Genomic DNA, 21,461 nt, shown 5'->3' with positions numbered 1-21,461 from the left:
CCATTCAATTCTCCCAGTCTTATATGAACCACCCTAGCTGCTTTCTCCAAATGTATACTCATTTTTTAGGTCATGCAGTTCTTTTCGACTTTTTTCCCGCCCCTATTACTTTCACCTTTTTTCATCATCATCCTTCTCCTCCTGTTCTTCTTCCTCCTCCTCCACCTGTTCTTCATCCTCCTCCTCCTCCTCCTCTTCCTCATTCTTCTCATCCTTCTCCTCCTACACTACACATCATCCTTGTCTTCATCCTCCACCTCCACTTTCATCTCCTTATCTTCAACCTTCTCCTTTTCCTTCTTCTCCTCCTCCTCTTACTCCTCCTCCTCCTCCTCCTCCTTCTCCTGAGAGAGTAAGTGGGAAGGATATTTTTATATTCTTTCCAAAGAATGGACATTGATATGTCCAAAGCTCCGCCAATTTATGTAGATGCATAACAATATAATTATCTATAGTTATTATATCACAAAATGCTTTTTCGCCACACTTGGATGTGATGAGCTGGTTTACGTGCGTCATATGGAGGCCGAAAGTGATTGTTTTCCGACCAGGCCGGTAAAACTTTACGGCCCTAGGGCTGTAAAATGACCTTGAATAACAGCTGATCGTGTCCGATCTCACAAAAATCATAGAGAGATAATCTCATAACGACTGTAATAATCTTAATATATATAATTATGTATCGTGAATCGCGGTTTAATGTCTATAATCTCTATACTTATAAAAGGCTAAGCCCCTACAGACTGAAATCACACCACAGCCCAAACTACTGAGCCTAAAAACTTGAAATTTTGCACGATTGTTTATGGTAGCCTGAAAACATCCACTAAGAAAGGATTTCCAGAAATTTTCCCCCCTGAGGGAGCTGGGGCCCCCCAAAAATTTTGTACTTTTTAACCGCTCATTGCACAGCAAAGTCATGAGGAACTTTTTTGTTCAGCTACGAAAAAAATTAGATCTATGCAGAAAAATTTCGATCAGGAGCACAAGGGGTCCAGGAGAGGGCATTTTTCGAAAATTTTGATGTAAAATCACACTACAGCTCAAACTAATTGTCCTACAGACTTGAAACTTTGAAAAAATATTCTTCAAACATGCTAGACGCGCACTAAGAACGGATTTTGAGATATTTTGCCTCTAAGGGTTTCAAAGGATGAAAAAGGATCCTATTAAGTAAGGTTATGAACATGGTAAGGTGAGTGCCATATGGAAATGAGATAATATTTATTTGACTTGTGATATTCTAACATATGTTGTAATCATTGGAAATAACAAAATAATATGATAGAAATTCAAAAAAGAACATCTGTTCTATTATTGCTTTCTACCTGATTCCACTCAACCTCAATAATATTGTTCTGATAATTATTGACAATATGTTCAATGATATTATTATTATTGATATAATAAAAGTATTGTTTTAATAATTAATTATTATCATTAATATAATAATTGTAATGTTTTGGTAATCAATGAATATTTTTATTTTCACAAACTCTGTATAATTTATAATGGTCAATGTGAAACAGCTGCATCAAAGAAATTATCTCAAAAACATATGTTTAGGAAAACCATAGTTTTGAACTTCGTTTTCCTGATGGAATGTATAGCCAACACGTGGCATGTATTATTAATTTTTCAGCTAGAACAGTTTTTTGAGACTGCTAAATAAACGTCTACAGTTTTATCAATGCTGTATCGGCAATATGAAAACACATGCAGTTAATATGTCTTTAAATGAAGGTGTTGATATCTACAGTGTTGATAATTATTCTCTACAATTTTTATTTAATTAAAATTTCAAAATTATTCAAGCCTTGATAGAATGATTGACTCACTGTACAGTCAGTCGAAAATTTTAATATTGAAATGAGGGGTATTTTGGCAAGCTGAACAAAAAAGTCCTATGCACCTTTTTGATATTATTTCTTCAAATGAAAAATGAGTTTTGTTGGTTGTCAAAACTCCCCCTGAAAAAGAACTATTCACTTTATCCTATCTTTTAGTAAAATAACAATGATTTCTGCATTGAATAACATCCATCTTGCCAACAAGAATCGAACTCTTTGTGAATTTAGATATGACCTACACTTTAGATTTATATAATTCTATCAATAAATTCATGGAAATTGAAGTACTTTTTTCAGTTAGTTGATGAAATTGATTATCAATAGAGAAAATGATTATAATTTCATCAATACAGAATTAGTTGGATGAATTGTCGATGTACTGAGTTCTTGGTCAACAATAATTCAATATTGGTATTTATCCAATCTTTATTTTTTTCAGGAGTTATTTCATTTGAATTAGAAAATATTTATAAGCTCCTATCAATTTATCATTCGTAACAATGAATTCTTCAAAACATGAATTTAATCAAATATTAGAAATTGCCCATACTTCTGTATTCATGTTCGCATGTTTTCCACTTGTGATGGATAGCCAAAATATTGTGGAGCGAGCTGCACGACGAATTGAATCGAGGGCTCTGATTGGCTGAAAAGTTCAGCGTTCGGAGTGAGGTGAGGCGAGCAGTTAGAACAGAGGCAAGAGCACGCCGAATGGTTCGGAGTACGGTACGGAGAATGATTATCTGCTGATTTTTAACATTATGAAACATATGCTCACGTTCGTTGAAAGGCAAGATGTTCGGAGGAATGCACGGTTTGCTGCGCGGTTCGAGGTTCGGTTCGGCATGTGTGGACGCACCTTTAGTTGTTACAGGACATTTATACAGATCACAGGCCAAAGCAACTTAATAATCTATCTTCTTCTTCTTCTTCTTTTTTCTTATTTTCCTTCTTCTTCTTCTTCTTCTGCTTCTTCTTCTCCTTACTCCTCTTCTCCTTCTTCCTCTTCTCTTCTTCTTCTTCTTCTTCTTCTTCTCTTCTTCTTCTTCTTCTTCTTCTTCTTCTTCTTCTTCTTCTTCTTCTTCTTCTTCTTTCTCTTCTTCTTCTTTCTCTTCTTCTTCTTCTTCTCTTCTTCTCTTCTTCTTCTTCTTCTTCTTCTTCTTCTTCTTCTTCTTCTTCTTCTTCTTCTTCTTCTTCTCCTTCTCCTTCTTCTTCTTCTTCTTCTTCTTCTCCTTCTCCTTCTTCTTCTTCTTCTTCTTCTTCTTCTTCTTCTTCTCTTCTTCTTCTTCTTCTTCTTCTTCTTCTTCTTCTTCTTCTTCTTCTTCTTCTTCTACTTCTTCTTCTTCTTCTTCTTCTTTCTCTTCTTCTTCTTCTTCTTCTTCTTCTTCTTCCTCTCTTCTTCTTCTTCTTCTCTTCTTCTTCTCTTCTCTTCTTCTTCTTCTCTTCTCTTCTTCTTCTTCTTCTTCTTCTTCTTCTTCTTTCTTCTTCTTCTTTCTTCTTCTTCTTCTTCTTCTTCTTCGAAAACATTTATTATTTAGGATACAAAACAACAAATAATGTTTTTAATTTAATAAAGAAGATTTCTAATAAAAAAATACAACAAGAACAATTTAAAAAATCAGGCGTTTATGAACTGGAATGTAGTAATTGTGAAAAATTTTACATTGGTCAACACGTAGATGTTTTCAAAAAAGGTTCAATGAACATATTCAGGCTTTAAATTCAAAAATCAGCGTTTGCTGAACATTTAATTGAGAATAATCATAATTATATCAATATAAATTCTAATATGAAAATATTAAGCATTGGTAGTGAAAGTAATAAATTGAATGTAAAAGAAGAATTTTATATCTATAAAACTGCAAAATTGAATAGGAATAATTTAATAAATATAATCCAATTTGACTTAAATAATCCTATTTTTGATAAAATTAAAAATGAATAAATAAAATTGAAATTTCAAAATATAAATCCAAATTTAAATTTAATAACTTTACCATAATAATTTGTCATATGAATTCAAACATATGTCAGTTTTATATTAATTAGTAAACAGTTATTGAATTTTATTTATTTATTTTAGAACCTGAAGATGGTTTTAGAACCGAAACTAGTTGTTCAACTATTTTAAGTTTTTAATAAATAAAGGGTGCTACAAGTTTTATTTTGTTTTATTAATTTAAAAGCAGCCCATTTCAATAAGTGTTTTATAAAATATTTTTAAAATATAAAATTCATTATTTTTAACAAGAATGGATATAGTTAAGCTGTCTGAAATCCATACTATAATGAAGGGAAGAGCTGGCTCATACCATTACTAACACCGGGAGAACTAACAGAGGGTCCACCACATCCTTGAGAAATAGATTTTGTTACCTCCTTCTCGTGCATGAGGTACGTAGGTAGAGCGGTTTATTCAGAAGAACACATAGTCGAGATATTTCATCTGTAGAACGATTTAAACGATTAAATCGTTTTGACGATAAAAGAACATCATATTTCACAATATTTCACACCAGATTTTTATTTCTATAGAATTACTTTTCTATAGAGCAGGAAGTGGTTATGCAACCCGCCAAACATCACCATATTTCTAAATTTCTATTTCTATAGCATTACTTTTTTATAAAACAGGACCTGATTATGCAACCCGCCAAACACTGACAACTATCCAGCCTGTAAGCATTGGTAGAATGACATAATCGAATGAATCTCATCAATTCAATCTCAATTATGGAAATGTATTATTAGATAATAAAATAATATTTAAAAATAATTAAATTCATCATTTTTGACAAGAATGAATATAGATAATCTGTTTGAAATTCATACTATAATAAAGGGAAGAGCTGGCTTATACCATAAATAACCCCGGGAGAACTAACAGAGGGTCCACCTCATCCTTGAGAAATAGATTTTGTTACCTCCTTCTCGTGCATAAGGTGGGTAGGTAGAGCAGTTTATTCAGAAGAACACATAGTCGAGATATTTCATCTGTAGAACGATTTAAACGATTTAATCGTTTTGCGATAAAAGAATATCATATTTCACAATATTTGACAAAATGCAGGGGAATATTCCACAAAGAAAAATGAATTATGGAATATTCCACAATAGTAGTATCGTTCTTTCGAATATGTAGCCGCCAATTTATTGTCATAATTGACCGAGCGAAGTGATGTCTAAGATTCAAGTCGACGGTTTGGCATTTCTCTCAATGTTCAAATGTTTGAATGTTTATATGTTCATATGTTGCGCATTTACGGCGAAACACGGTAATAGATTTTCATGAAATTTGACAGGTATGTTCCTTTTTAAATTGCGCGTCGACGTATATACAAGGTTTTTGGGAATTTTGCATTTCGATGATAATATAAAAGGAAAAAGGAGCCTCCTTCATACACCAATATAAGAGTAAAAATCAGACTATAGAATTTTTCATTATAGATCAGGTGTCGAGTGGATAATAAATTGCATGCCATGACGCATGCAATTCAATATCTCAATGAAACTTGGTAAAAAATCAGCAGCTGTGTAGACTATAAATTGTATGCCTCATTGCATGCCTCATTGCATGCCTCATTGCATGCCTCATTGAATGCTATTTTTATGCACTATTGAATAGAACGCGGAGAACTTATAACAGCTTGTCTGGGCTCCTAGATGTCTTCTGGTTTTCTCGCGCTAAATTCCGGAAAGCGTTATATTATGATAATTAAATAATCTTGTGTAAGCATGATCTGATCAAATGAATAATTAGTGTATCAGTGTGGATGTGCATATGGTTTGGGACGTCTTCCAGTTATAAATGTTATTTATTCTATTTATAAAATTTATGTTTATTATATGTTGGTCTATTATATTCTTCAATTTTTATAAGTTTTGGGATTTTTAATTCTCAATTTGTTTCATTTTCACTTCTTCCTAAGTATTTGAAATTTTTGTATTTTTCATTTTCAAATTAGCTGGTATTTTTGTTGTTTGTATTATCCATTATTGCATGAGTTCGTATTATTTCTATCATTATTCTCCTTTTTTCATTTGTATCTGTACAATTTTTATTGTTTAGGAGACATATTTGGAGAAACCCGTTGTCTCCTTCGTGAATACATGAATAAACAATTGATTGCGTGCAATAACGCATGCAATTAATAGCTAGAATAACATAGTATTGTCTCTCGAACTTTCTTTGCTTTGAACTTGGGCTGTCCTGTTGCCAGTATGTCTTGAAGGAGATTAGCTTTTGATGTTAGCATTTTTGATACACCGACCCCAACTACAGAAAACTACAGACCCATCTGTATAATAGAAATAATATCAAAATTGTTTGAAATGCTCCTTCATAAACAGCTTGTCAATTACTTTGACACAGTCTACAAACAGTCTACTTTCTCGTGATCAGTTCGGTTTTCGGAAAAATCTCAGTACTTCTGATAATGTCTTTGGATAGCCCAAATCACAAGCGAGAGCAGAGGACTGTCGATAAATTTAGAGAGCAAAATATTGAATGATAATATGCTAGAATAAAGAGAGCAATAATTAATAGATTGAATGTAGTAAGTAATATTTTCAGCATTAAATTTATACTAGAGGTGACTTATTTGGTTACTCACCAGCAAGTAGTTTTCTTCAAATACTAAATACCAACTTACTCCAGGAATTGGAATTAGGTTTGTGACAGGACAAGACGGAGTCGGGAAAAGGTGTTGGCCTCTCTCGTACATCTGCTACCCCTATCCGATGTATGTTAATTCTGGCATCAATTTAATTACTGATCAGTCCGAAAATTGCTTGGAAGATAACTTTACTATATTGACTATTACTTTACACTGCTGTACAATTCAAAGTCCGATCGCACTAGTTGAATATTTCAATTTATATATTCACAAATAACAAGGAAAAACTGTACTTTTCTCCAACTTGGGACAGTTAATATATCGATAATAATTTTAACACAACGACGAACGTGTAAAATTGAATTTCAACGGCAACAATCGAAAAAAACAGCAACAATCCTGTTTTTTTACCGTCCAATCCGAGCTGACAACTTCAACTCGATTATGCGATAGAATAATCTAAATACTAACTTATCTGCTAGGGCGCAGCAGCTGCCGGCCTCGCCACTGCAACTACCGCTAGACTTAAAACTAATTTGAAACTAGACTTAATCTAAATACGCTAAAGGGCGTCACCAGTCTTGAATCTTATTGAGGGAGTCATCAGTAGCTTAGACCACAAGAGACTTGTGAACCTCAGAGCATTTGACTTTTCTAAAGCTTTTGAGTCAGTGAAGCATAATATTCCATCTGAAAAGCTTTCTTTTTATGGCCTTGACAAGTTAGCTGTGGATCTAATTGGTTCAAACTTGGGTCGCAGAATGCAATTTTTCTATAGAAACGGCGAATTCTCAAGTGGTAAGCTGGTTAGATATGGTGTCCCCCAGGGTTCAATACTTGGTCCACTGTTGTTTATCATTTACATAAATGATTTGTCAGGTGTGGTAAGGAACTGCTGTGATCAAACCCAACCCTATCTTTTTGCCGATGACCTGGGCTTATTGGTGAATGGGACGGGAAAACAAAATGTTGACACAGTTGTTGAATTGAGCACATCAAATATAATGGATTGGTGTGCTTCAAAAAATTTGTGTCTCAACCTCCTGAAAACCTGTGACCTACAGTTTGGCTTTAACCCTAGGTTTACTGGCACAGATTCCCTCAAATTCCTGGGTATCATGCTTGACTCGAATTTAAATTGGAAAAAGCACATTATTATACAGCTGGTAAACTAAGTAAGGGTTTGTTTGTCCTACGTAGATTAACTCACATAGTTAATCATGAAGTTTTAATGAGTGTCCTTTATGCTCTCATCCATAGCCATTTAGCCTATGGGATTCAGCTCTGGGGAAATTGTTCGGCATCTATTAAACTTTTCAGACTCCAGAAGAAGGCCATTCGAATAATTTGTCAGGCACCACCCCTAGCAACAAGTAGGCCGCTTTTTCGTAAACTAGGCGTCTTGACTCTCCCATCTTCATATGTTTTTACTTGTCTGATGTACATGAAAAAACCTCAATGAATATAGTCGAAATGGTGACATACATAATTATCATACCAGAGGAAGGTTAAATCTCAGAATTGATTCTCACCAATATGCGAGTACCCATAGGAATTGGAGAAACATGTCCATTGAGTTATTCAATGAGCTTGCCCCTGAAGTAAGACTGTTGAGTACCTCACTATTCAAGTCACACATAAAAGGCTTACTTACAGGAAGATGCCTTTATTCTGTTGGAGAATTTTTTGAATAGCTTCAGTGTTCATCTGTTTAACTGTAACAGCCTTGTTGTGACTTGTGTTGGATCCCGTTGTAATTTTTTTTTCTACAAAAATACTACTTTTACTATATTATTATTATTTTAAAAATATTTTGACTGTTTTGATTTTATTGTATATTGACGTTTGTTACAACACTTTGTGTTTTATGACAATAAAGGATTATTGATTGATTGATTGAACAGCCATTAGCCGTTTTCACACCGATATCTCGTCGACACGACATACAGACAGGATTTACTCTGATGGACAGTATAAGAGGAGGCTGCGGTTTATAACTGCGCGATGTCAACTTTTCACAGAGCTACTTGTGATATTCCCCAGAATAATTGACCGAGCGAAGTGAGGCCTAAGATTCAAGTCGACGGTTTTGCATTTCTCTTTATGTTTAAATGTTTGAATGTTTATATGTTGCGCATTTACAGCTTAACGCAGCAATAGATTTTCATGAAATTTGACAGGTATGTTCCTTCTTGGATTTCGCGTCGACGTATACATGAGGTTTTTTTAATTTTGCATTTTAAGGATAATTCATTTTGATATAATTATCAATAATTTGAAATTGGTGCAGGATAACATTATATAAATTGGGTTCAGTCTGGGAGACAACTTTCAATAGTGAAGGGGGAAATAATCAATTTAAATCAGTGCAGGATAACATTTTATGAATTGAATTCAGTTTGATAGACAACTTTCAGATAGTAAAGGGGGAAATAATTTGAATAAAACATGATAATATTGAATTAATGAATGCCTAGAGTTGAAATATTTTGACTACAACATTTTCGGTCTTGATCCAGCTCTCAATTTTTGTTTCAGGTGCTTTAGAGGATTTTATTTTTATTAAATTATCTGGAATAATATTAATTAGTTTATCTACTATGTAGTTGAATTGTCTTCTGCATATAGTTAAGTCAGTTCAAGGAACAATAATCTGTTTGCAGATCTGGAAGTATAATTAGTTTGATGCAGTGTAAAAATATCTGTATGATTGCTGAAATATTTAATTAGATTTCTAATATATAGCTGTCTGACTGTCATAACTCTAAATTCCACAAAAAAATGGTGAATAGGGTAACGTCTGGGCACTCCCAAGGCTGCCTTGAGAATACCCTTTTGAATAACATTCAATTTTTTAAAATGTGCATTGAAAGCCCCACCTCACACCCTAATTCCATCGGAAGACTGACTGAGCATATGCTAGGTATACCATTTTACTTAGACCTTTGTCTTTGAGTAAGCTCGAATTTGTGGATCATGAATTTCATTTTGCTACATATACTATTTATATGCTAATATAAGTATTCTAATATATAAAGTATATCTGAACTCACCCGCATTTAGTGTCGGACATGGACCAAGTAACGGGTGTCACGGGGGACATCTCAGCTGTGCAGCTCATTGAGGCCACGCCTCCCAACACCGCTCCAACAACTATATTATCAACTGTCAATTTCGGCTCAACTGCAACAAATCACAATCAAAAATACATTGAGCCAGCTTAATAAAAAGAGTTGTTCAAGTAACTAAATTCTACATCAGGATGAAGAAACAAGTGAACACAGGAAATATCAAAGCGGGTGAAACCATTATATTGTTTTAGGAGTAAGTTTGAGATTCTTTTCTAGTTTAAAAATGTTCAATAATTAATACAATATTTTTCAGCTACCAGTGATGATTCAGGAAGTATTCTTATTCAATTTGGTTTTCAACTTTTCTAAATTCTAAATTCCTAGTTCATATAATATATCTTGGACTCAAAAATGGGCAAAAGTCATGAAGTGTAAACATAACCTATTTTTGAACAAATTTTTTCTTAATTTTGGAAAGAACAGTCTTGAGCTTTAAGCATGTTGTTCCTTCCCCAATCATTTATAATCGATAATGATATTGTATGTATCAATGTATGAATAAATAACAAATCAAAACACAAATGTGTTCTGAGATTCAAGCTTCCCGCTTCTCAGCTATCAAAACATTTGAATAATACAAGCATTTTGTCATTTAAAAGCAAAAACCGAACCCTCTTACCTACCTTTTCACCTTTCAAGCCCTTAAGGTTATTCATGTCCCAGGTCATGTTTATACATTACATTTTGGCTATTCGCAGGACCTCCTAAATATTTGGGAAGTCCTGCTATGCGTCAGCTTGTGAATTTCGGGGATGAGATACTTTGATTTCTGCGCATGAATGTCTATCTGTATGATAGCTTCCAAATTGCCTCAGCTGATTTTAAGAATGGAAAAACTGTTGTTATTGCATGAAATGAACTCTTCAGCTGACTAAATGATAAATCACAACAATTTTTTTCTTATGCACATTCAATGTTATTTTTATATCTTGAAATAGGACGACGAGTGAGTCAATTTTGTTGTCCAACGAAAGGTTTGAAGGTAATTGCTCAAAATTTGAATCCAATTCAACCATTCCTTTTGGAGTTATTGTAGAACATACAAACAGACGAATAATATATGTTTTTTCGAAAATATATGAGCGTGTTGTATATATTCAGCTGATGGATTATCTAGAGACACATAATATACTAGATAAAGAACAGCATGGCTTCCGCTCTAGAAAATCTACTATCACTGCAGGAGTAGATTTTATAAGTACTGTGATTGATGCTATTGACAAAGGGGAAAAGGTTATCGGCGCCTTTTTAGACTTAAGTCGTGCGTTTGACAGTGTGTGTCACGATACTCTGTTGAAAAAATTAGAGTCTATGGGAGTGCATGGTAAGGAGCTGAATTGGTTTTCATCTTTCTTGAAAGGCAGACAGCAGTTCGTTCAAATAGAGCATTTAGAAGAGTCTCAAAGATATAAATATAAAAATATCTATTGCTCCGACCTAAGAAGCTTGAAGTATGGAGTTCCCCAAGGATCTATCTTAGGTCCTTTACTATTCCTGTGTTATGTTACAGGTATGCCTAGGATGGTCCAAGATAGAGCGTCTGTCTGTCTATATGCCGATGATGCAAATATAATATTCTCTGGTAGATCGGTTCAGGATGTAGAAATCTCATCTGCTATTGGAATAGCCTCTATTAATAATTATTTGAATTGCTATAATCTTATTTTGAACTCAAGTAAATCAATAGTTATCCCATTTATGACAAAGCAGAGTAGGAACCAAAATCTATATCCTAGGGTGACATTGAATAATGAAATTATAGCAACAAAAGAGAGTACAAAGTTTTTGGGATTATTAGTGGACTGTAATCTCACATGGGATAGTCACGTTTGCCATGTTATGAAAAAGATTTCCACAGGTCTCTATGCTCTCAGGCAGATGTACAATGTTTGTGGTGTCCAGACATTGAAGTCGGTATACCATGCTGTAATTCATTCACATTTGGCGTATGGACTTTGTATCTATGGCGGTACAACCAAAAAGAATTTGGACAAGATACTCAAGCAGCAAAAGAGAGCTATCAGAATAATGACTGTGGCCTTCAGTAAGTCAAAAGTGAGAACTCGCTAACGATCGTTCAATGATCACCCAAAGATATACTATTATAGGGGAGTATCATGATAATTAGGACTCAGTTTATGATTGGTAACTTCTTTTCTATGTGTATTCAGATTATTATTTAAATAAACATGATAGAATGTTTCTACTTCAATACAATATGATTATAATGTATTTGTAAATGAACTCCTCTGGCTGCAGTTCATTGGCAATGAAAGGAATTATAATTCTCATAATATAATAATATTATTGTTCTGCTCACTAATTGGAAGTTTAAAACAAGTAAGTTACAGTTCGGGTCCTCTAGCTTTGTCTATCGGCGGAGGGCTACTAGACTACAATATTACTACTCGTACAAAAACATCGAACATTTTTACTTTCCTTGCCCCATTACCGTAGGTAAGGAAAGTATTGCTTTCCGAAAAAATTAAGGTACCCAAATTTCAGATCGCCAGATTTGCCAGATCGTCTTCTAAAAATGTAGAATTGATAACTATTTAAGAATATATTCCATCTTAATCATAAAAACTCATTATGATTTTTTTGAAAATACTGGGTTCGGCATAAAAACCTGACCAATATGAGACAGTGCACCACAATATGAGCAGACAGTGCACCACATTATATTTGAGTGTGAGAGACGTGCCTACCTGGGCGAGGCTAACGACTTCACTGTAGCAAGTCCCCGGGCAATACAGTATATTTCATCCCTTGACGTGCACTTATAAAAGTGTGAAATTTTAATAATATTGACAAAAAAAATGCCATACGCTGAATAATATAATAACCTGACCAATTTTGAGGGATAATAATCAAAGTATGTTCCGTACAATTAAAACATGTAATATACAGGATGATTCTTAATTATGATAGAATAATTCAATACGTTATAGTAGAGGTAAAAATAAGAAAAAAAGTTCCTATAAACATATATCCATAAACGCTCCATTAGCGAGCTATACAGGGTGAAGGTTTTTGTCCGGAATTCAGCTCCTCTGGTGAAATACGCCGATGCTGAATTGTTTGGGAACTAGTTTTTGAGAAACTTATAGTGGATTCATATGAAAAAATATCTGAAAAATTGAATAAAACTAGTCTGGGAGCTTGAGTGGGAGTAGTTTTTAAGAAATATGCAAAAAATCTAGGTAGAAAAACACAGACTTCCACGTTTGATGCCCAATGACTTTCTTTAATGACCATGACTACCAATAAAAATGGTAGAGAATTTAATTCTGAAAAGAATAATATAAGAATCACTTAACCTAATTCTAAATTCTGCCATTGCTCACTCAATCATCACTTGTGGAATTACTTCAATTTCTCGTTGAATGACTTTCTCTAGTTTTGTAGATTATTGGCTGCCCAATAGAGATAATTTGGTATCACATTAACAAGTCTCAACAAATGAAAATGTGCCTCGTCACTTGAAAAAATAATGTGGACATTTTCAAGAATGATCTCGTAAGCGGCTTTGCGATGTGCCCAATCATTTGCATTGAGTTTTTGCACTAACATTATCTTATACGGATGGAATTTCAGGTCGGAATGAAGAATTCGTCGATCAGAAATGGCTAGCGCAACAGCATTTATTGCTGCTGAACGGCATGGAGACCGTGTAACAGCTTACCGTGTAAGAGTTTGATGTTTTCAGGCGTTATCACAGTCCGTTTTCGTCCTGTTGGGTTTGTTTATAAAGCAGACGACGTGTTCCTAAAATTCTTTACCCACAATAAGATCGTATTCCTATTCTGGGAACAGGCGCGTGTATATTAAATAAGTTTTTTTCGAATGTGAGAGTATTGATACTGATGGACACGCATAATAATACCATGACTGCAAAACAAAATATTGAAAACAAAGACCTTAAAGCTGCGATTAGACCAAATTTATCAACAAAATGTTAATAACTCAATCCTTATAGATTATATTAGATTGAACATAACTTATCATACACATGATGAACATGTGTGTTTGTCAACTTGCGTTCAATCTAATAGAATCTATAAGGATTAAGTTATTAACATTTTGTTAATAAATTTGGTGTAAACCCAGCTTAAAGATCCAAACCTCTTCAAGGTCTTTGATTGGAACTATAGACCTTATACAAATACAGTAATAGACTGGCTTCTCCACACATCTGTGTAATCACTTGAGAGCTAATTTATAATGAATAATTCTATAGTCTGATTTTTACTCTAATATTGACGTATGGAGGAGGCACCTTTTTCCTTTTATATTATCCTTGAAATGCGAAATTTGCAAAAACCTTGTATATACGTCGACGCGCAATTTAAAAAGGAACATACCTGTCAAATTTCATAAAAATCTATTACCGCGTTTCGCCGTAAATGCGCAACATGTGAACATATAAACATATAAACATATAAACATATAAACATATAAACATATAAACTATAAACATATAAACATATAAACATATGAACATATAAACATTTAAACATATAAACATATAAACAATAAACATATAAACATATAAACATATAAACATAAAACATATAAACATATAAACATATAACATATAAACATATAAACATATAACATATAACATATAAACATATAAACATATAAACATATAAACATATAAACATATAAACATATAAACATATAAACATATAAACATATAAACATATAAACATATAAACATATAAACATATAAACATATAAACATATAAACATTGTGATGAATCTTTCAAATAGATCTCATGAAAAGAGAGAAAAATTGTGATTACCTTTTAAAATGAAGGAATTTGCTAAAGGAATAGTTAGCGACCGAGCGATAAAGCTTACTTATCAATAACTGTATATTAGATAAGAGTACCGTTCTGTACTGAATATTTTTCTAGGAAAATTATTCAATAAAATTATAATTATTTTGCGAATAAAGCACAAATTATTTATGAATCGCTCACTGATTTTGAGGTTACACTTTGTTTACTATCGATCAGATGTTTTTAAAACAGTTCGAACGCAGCTGACTGATTCAAAGCATTGTCAAATGTCATGCCGGTTTTCATGCAAGGTAAAATATCATTCCTAAAAATTATAAAACTATCAATAAAGGATCAAGAATTTCAAAATAAAAAATAAAATGTATGTATTATTGTTGAAATTATTTATTATTTAAGAAATTATATTATATGTCAGGTCTTATTGTAACTAAATAGGTCATAGCATGAAATTATATTATTGATAAAATGGCAGAAATTATTTATAACAATCTCAAACCTAATAAAAATTGTACAAGAATATTAATTTATTAATAATTTAATTCAACTGAACCACATGGTAATTAAATCTCTATGGCAGGTCTAAGCCAATCACAGTGCATAGAAATAGCACCAAGACGGTGATCGTTTGAAAGCAACACATGTTAATCTATTATCAGACACCAACCCTGCCTTATCAGTTACACTAGCACGTGTACATTGTATGAGAGGAACTATGTCTATAAGATTAAGCAGTTTTAAGGATTACATAAATTAATTATTATTGTAATTAAAGGAATTGTATTCTACTACTTGCCACTGACGTCATGTTTACGTCACAAGCGTTCTACCAATGGCAAATTTTTATGCAAATTATTACATTGAGATTCTGAGAAGCAAGGTCTAGCCTAAAAGCTTAGAGAAAAGAGCAGCACTTCCCTTTTGAAATCCTCACCGTGCAGATCTCTTTTTATAGTTACCAAAGACCTATTTGTGAAAATTTCTTGTTCGATTTTAAATGTTCTATTTGTGAGCCGATATTTTAGGCCAATTTATTTGTTATTCGTAAATTTCTGTTCTCATCAATCGATAAATTTAAAAGCTTGAAGTAAATTATCCCTTAATTAATTCGGTGAAGGAGATATTTAAATTAAAATTCCCCACGTGCTGAAACCGAAGCCTGGATTGCCGCCGATCAAACGATTTTTGATCTAAAGAAGAAAACCACGACTACCAAGGAATTTCACGTGAGTTATAAGTCATAAGGGGCCCCAATCTACGCTTCGAAAATATTTCAGTGCAGAAAAACATAAATTTTTCTTCGTTAAATTATTGGCCACGCCGACAAGCGCTTTAGCATTTAAGAGTCTAGAATTTATTCATATTTAATTTCTAAGAATTTGTAGTTGATTAACTATCCTCCGCTGCCTGAACCACGACCCCGAGCAATTTTAAAATATTTTATAATTCATTTTTTCTCACTATTTTTTCAAAACTGTTAAACTTTATCAATTGTAAAATTCTGTTGAATCACGCATGGTATCATGCAAGCACAAGAAATTTTTTAACTATTCTGTTAATGCTAAATTATTATCAACCTGTAAATCAAATTCTGAACCTGCACTGTATGATTACATATTTTATTGTAATATATTTCAGTTTTGTTAATTCGCTTTCTGAGTTCGATTATTTCTTAAGCCTGTCAATTATTGTGTCTGATACGTTCTATATCATCAAGAACCGATCGAATACGATCATTGAAATAATTGAATTGAGCTGGATATTGGAACAGGTCTAAGTGGATGTAGCGAGTGGGGTCAGATCGAGATATTATTCTTTGTCCTTACCTGCTCATACATCAGCTTTTATCTGTTACCTACCTCGACTTTGGAGCGAATGCATCAATTGTACAGCAGTGGCAGCCATAGATCATATAAATTCCTACAATAGAGTTTAAAACCCGACAAGACTCTGTTCTCGAAATATATTCTGAACGATATTTGGTTCAAATACCGTATTTTAATCCTTCAGAACTTATTAGAGACGCAGTCCCGTAAATTATCTACATCGGGTTTTTTGCTCGACCTGTATGATTTTGTATGCTCATTCTTCACAGGTAATAATTTTAAGGTATCCGTATTCAGTGTTTAGCGATCGCTACACTACTTATAAAAATTTCATCACAATACAATTTGTCATTAGAAGAATCAAGGGTGAGCGAGCGTTTAGGCCTCCCGCGATTCCGACAATTGTATTGAATCTTGTAGTGAATCAATCAGTCTGGTGTACACTCAGCGTCCACACACGCAATTACAAAATTTATAGCCGCTACACCATTGACTCAGTACAAGATTCACTCTACATGTGTGAAGCCTTCAAATCACGCTCCACATGATTTTGGCGCCCAACAGTGATAGGCATTGAAGAGGTGGATAATCGACTACGAGGATCATTTAGTTGCTCAGTATACTATAGCGCTGACAACGGGAAAATTTGTGAAAAATTCATGGTTGTGAATTTCTTCGAATTTAGTATTAACTGTTCACTGTTATATAAAATAACAAGTCGTACCATACCCAATTTTTGAACAGAAAAGAAATTTATCGATTGATGAATTTTTAGAGAAAAAAATCGAACTCAGAATTTTATTATTGTGTTATTCGAAAATTGGTCGTACTATAAGTCATAGGTATAAGAGATATCATAAGAAAGGTCATATTATTTGAAGAATATTAGGTCTATATTGAAACAATTTATAAATATTTACAGAAAAGAGGATTGAAGTTATTTACATTTTTAAAAGTTTTTAAAACATAAAGAGGGAAGTAAAATTAAATCACGGATATATTGCGGAATAATTCAAACAAAACACTGCCCCTTTTATATAAAATTGTGCAAAGAACACTAGCCTATATATGAATTGCGGCAAGAAATTATAAAAGTAAGATATTTATAATAATAGTAATAATAAATTATAAGAGGCGTACCTGTATTACCGCATAAGTGTTCACTGTGTATCCTGTGTGTCCTTGTCATTTTTATGTTAACGATATTGCTAACTTGACTCATTTTATCACTGAACACATTGCTAAACCACTTTTTCCGTATTTCACTCACTACGAAGCTATCACAATTTCTATTGGATTTCTTATTAATTATTTTATATATCACAACACTTTCACGTTTCTTCACTGCACACTTTCGTTGCGCTATTTTTCCGCAAACTATGGCAGGAAACGACCAGGTCAATCCAAGTCTGTCGAACACCGAGACATCTCACCCGATTGTTCGCCGCCATCCGCATCTGCCGCCGCATCCGCCGATTTCCATCCCAATGTACTGGATGATTTATCTTCGACGCAGGTGGAGGAGAGCTGCATTCTGGTGGAGGATACGTTGGTAGCCCAAGAGCCGGCGGATGAAACATCAGAAGAGCACTCAGTCGATGACGTCTCAGAAACAGGAACTCCCATTTCTCGCACCGTTGCTCGGATAAAAAACCAGCGGCTAACTGATAACCATGCACCCGCTCCCGCCGTTGACTGGACCCTCATCCTGAAAGAAATAAGGAAAACCAATGAAGCAATAAATAAAACAAATGCAGAAATAAAAAACTTAAATGAAAAAAGCGACCAAACAAAGGAAGAATTAAAGGAAGACAACAAACAATTAAAGGAAGATAACAAACAGGCAAAGGAAGAATTAAAAATGGAAGTTCAAGAAGCAAAGAAGGTAAATGAACAGGGTTTGGAGAAATTGAGTCAGCGGATGGACAAAGCATTCCATGACACAGATAAAACCATCAAAAAATTAGCTGAGCGTCTAGATAAATCAATTTTAGAAACAAATAACCGATTGGATAGGATATCTGAAGATATGCATATGGGAAAAATCAGCGTCGAAGTCAGCATTAAGAAACATATACATGTGGAGAAGGATACAATAAAGGTGGTTAAAGTCAAACAAGCAAGCGAACATAACACATGTATGGAAAACCAACCCACCGAGAATGTCAGGATTGAAGTCGCGCCGCACCCCGCAGAACGCCGAGAGGGACCAGCCGACATCACCCGCCAGGCCGAGGACGACATCCATCGGGTAGAGGGACAGCCCGTACCACCGCGCGCTGGACACCAGGAGTCCAAGGACGTTGCCCGCCGCGTAGAAGAGCAGCCCGGACCGCCGACCGCACGTATCTCCCATCCACCGAAGACAGCGCCTGCAACATACAAACCCAATACTCATGAAGATAACCCACAAAACAATAGAAGTAAAACAGAAACCCACAACAAATCAAAATCAAAACAAAAACCGAAAAACTATGAATCAAAACCACAAACAAGAAAAATATCTAGAAGAAAACCAACTAGTAGAGTGCATTTACACCGCCGTCATATAAGGCTGAAATCCTACATCAAATCTTTTACCAGCATTCAAGAAAACAGGAAAATAATATTAAGAAGAATCTATTCACACCGCAGTCATGTCCGGTTAAAATCAAGTAGACTGTACACCGGCATGCGAAAAAGGAAAATATCATTTGGAAAGACACACAGACACCACCGGCATGTAAGGTTTAAAAAGATCAAACTACATGTTACTGGTAAACAAAGAAGGACAACATTGGCTGAAGAGATCTACCTACTTCGCCGGCACATTCGTTTTAAGCCAAGTTTAATAAAACCGATAGTTGCAAATTGGAACAGAAACTTGAAACAAATCAGAAATCAAATTTAGATGGGGGCTTAAGAAAGAAATAATGTTTTAATCAACTAGAAACTACATTTGTGGAATACATCAATCATCAAACTTGTCATAATCACAGCCTACCCACCGAATCATATCTTTGCAGACTAGCATCTTTCTACTGCAGCCTAATCAACATAGCCTAAACTTCGCCGCATCTCAGCCAATAAGGAAATATTATTAATTCACTTCAAATGAAGAAACCGAAATCAACTTCAAATCAAGAAATAAAACTGAAAACAACTTCAAGAATTTACCAACCTGATCAAGCCATCCACCTCGTGTCAGAGTCATCACCGAAACAATCGCCTGGTATCATCTGCACAACTGAAAAATAGAAACAAGAATCATAGCATCCACGGAAAATAATTATAAATTAGAAATAACATGAAATTAGCAGTGAATAGGAGGAAAGAAAATAAACAAAGTTTATTTGAAAAAATGTGTAAACCTAACCTTGAAATACAGAATCAATAGAAAAATCTATTTAGAACCAACGCCTGTTCGATAATTTTCTTCGTCCCACCAACCAATGTGTACGAAATCCTAGAGTCAATGTTAATAGAATCAAAGCAATATCGTTAGTTAATTATTGTAACCCATTATTTAATGTGGAATTATAAGTAAGAAACACAAACAAAAAAAAAATATATATTTATGTTAATTTGCACGAAATGCGCATGTTCTGTGTTATATGAATGTATCTCTAAAAAACTCCAAAGAAAATGAAATTCTTACCTTCAAATGTGAAATTTATTACTGTTGCATCAAAAGATCATGAATTGAAATTCAAATTGATAAATATAATCTTAAGGACTTAATATTTGTAACCAACATTGATAAAAATCAAGAAAGCCATTTCAAGTGTAACCCTGTTTGTACGCAACGTACTAAGCGCAAATAAGAAATTGCTCGAGTCAAACGGTAGACGATTGTCAAGTCACCGAAGTAAAATCACACTCTCACCCAATTTATGTAAAAGCCAAACCAAAGAGTCGAAACCTGTAATAACTATGGAAAAATGATGAAAGTCTATATTTGTTGCAAATACTGTTCAAATCTTAAGAAGTAATATGTGAAATCTTGTATATTTGTTATAGTTATGGGTCTGCTCATAAGCCACCCATGAATGGAAGTTGTGGAGTTGTTTTTAATGAAGGATCCTAAGAGACCTCATTAATTATTGTATTTCGATTGTATCCAATGGAAGGAACAATCAATTATTTATTTTCTCGTAGCCAAAAGTGCACGATATATTGTTTTTAGTGTTAAGTGTTGAGTTTTCGTAGAAGTAAGGAGATGAAATAGTGTATTCATCACAATATCGGATTTTTCAAATAGTCATTGTTTCGACTCGTCTCCCAATTACCTATTTAAAATATCCTGGGGGCTTTTGTGTGATGAATCTTTCAAATAGATCTCATGAAAAGAGAGAAAAATTGTGATTACCTTTTAAAATGAAGGAATTTGCTAAAGGAATAGTTAGCGACCGAGCGATAAAGCTTACTTATCAATAACTGTATATTAGATAAGAGTACCGTTCTGTACTGAATATTTTTCTAGGAAAATTATTCAATAAAATTATAATTATTTTGCGAATAAAGCACAAATTATTTATGAATCGCTCACTGATTTTGAGGTTACACTTTGTTTACTATCGATCAGATGTTTTTAAAACAGTTCGAACGCAGCTGACTGATTCAAAGCATTGTCAAATGTCATGCCGGTTTTCATGCAAGGTAAAATATCATTCCTAAAAATTATAAAACTATCAATAAAGGATCAAGAATTTCAAAATAAAAAATAAAATGTATGTATTATTGTTGAAATTATTTATTATTTAAGAAATTATATTATATGTCAGGTCTTATTGTAACTAAATAGGTCATAGCATGAAATTATATTATTGATAAAATGGCAGAAATTATTTATAACAATCTCAAACCTAATAAAAATTGTACAAGAATATTAATTTATTAATAATTTAATTCAACTGAACCACATGGTAATTAAATCTCTATGGCAGGTCTAAGCCAATCACAGTGCATAGAAATAGCACCAAGACGGTGATCGTTTGAAAGCAACACATGTTAATCTATTATCAGACACCAACCCTGCCTTATCAGTTACACTAGCACGTGTACATTGTATGAGAGGAACTATGTCTATAAGATTAAGCAGTTTTAAGGATTACATAAATTAAATTATTATTGTAATTAAAGGAATTGTATTCTACTACTTGCCACTGACGTCATGTTTACGTCACAAGCGTTCTACCAATGGCAAATTTTTATGCAAATTATTACATTGAGATTCTGAGAAGCAAGGTCTAGC

At 33.6% G+C, this 21,461-nt stretch overlaps 1 protein-coding gene across 1 annotated transcript in view; it reads right to left on the bottom strand.

Annotated features, from left to right (window-relative positions):
• LOC120353064 (protein amalgam-like) overlaps positions 1–21,461 on the bottom strand; it is a gene marked incomplete in the record, with an annotated part of 512,682 nt that overhangs the window by 85,065 nt on the left and 406,156 nt on the right. Inside the window, 1 exon segment of the mRNA XM_039435585.1 lies at positions 9,520–9,649. Coding sequence (XP_039291519.1) covers positions 9,520–9,649 — 130 coding nt within the window.

Source organism: Nilaparvata lugens, chromosome 9 (genome assembly GCF_014356525.2).
Source record: "Nilaparvata lugens isolate BPH chromosome 9, ASM1435652v1, whole genome shotgun sequence".
NCBI classification, from domain to species: domain Eukaryota; kingdom Metazoa; phylum Arthropoda; class Insecta; order Hemiptera; family Delphacidae; genus Nilaparvata; species Nilaparvata lugens.
Note: the sequence above shows the minus strand (reverse complement) of the source record. Positions and strands in the feature narration are given on the sequence as shown.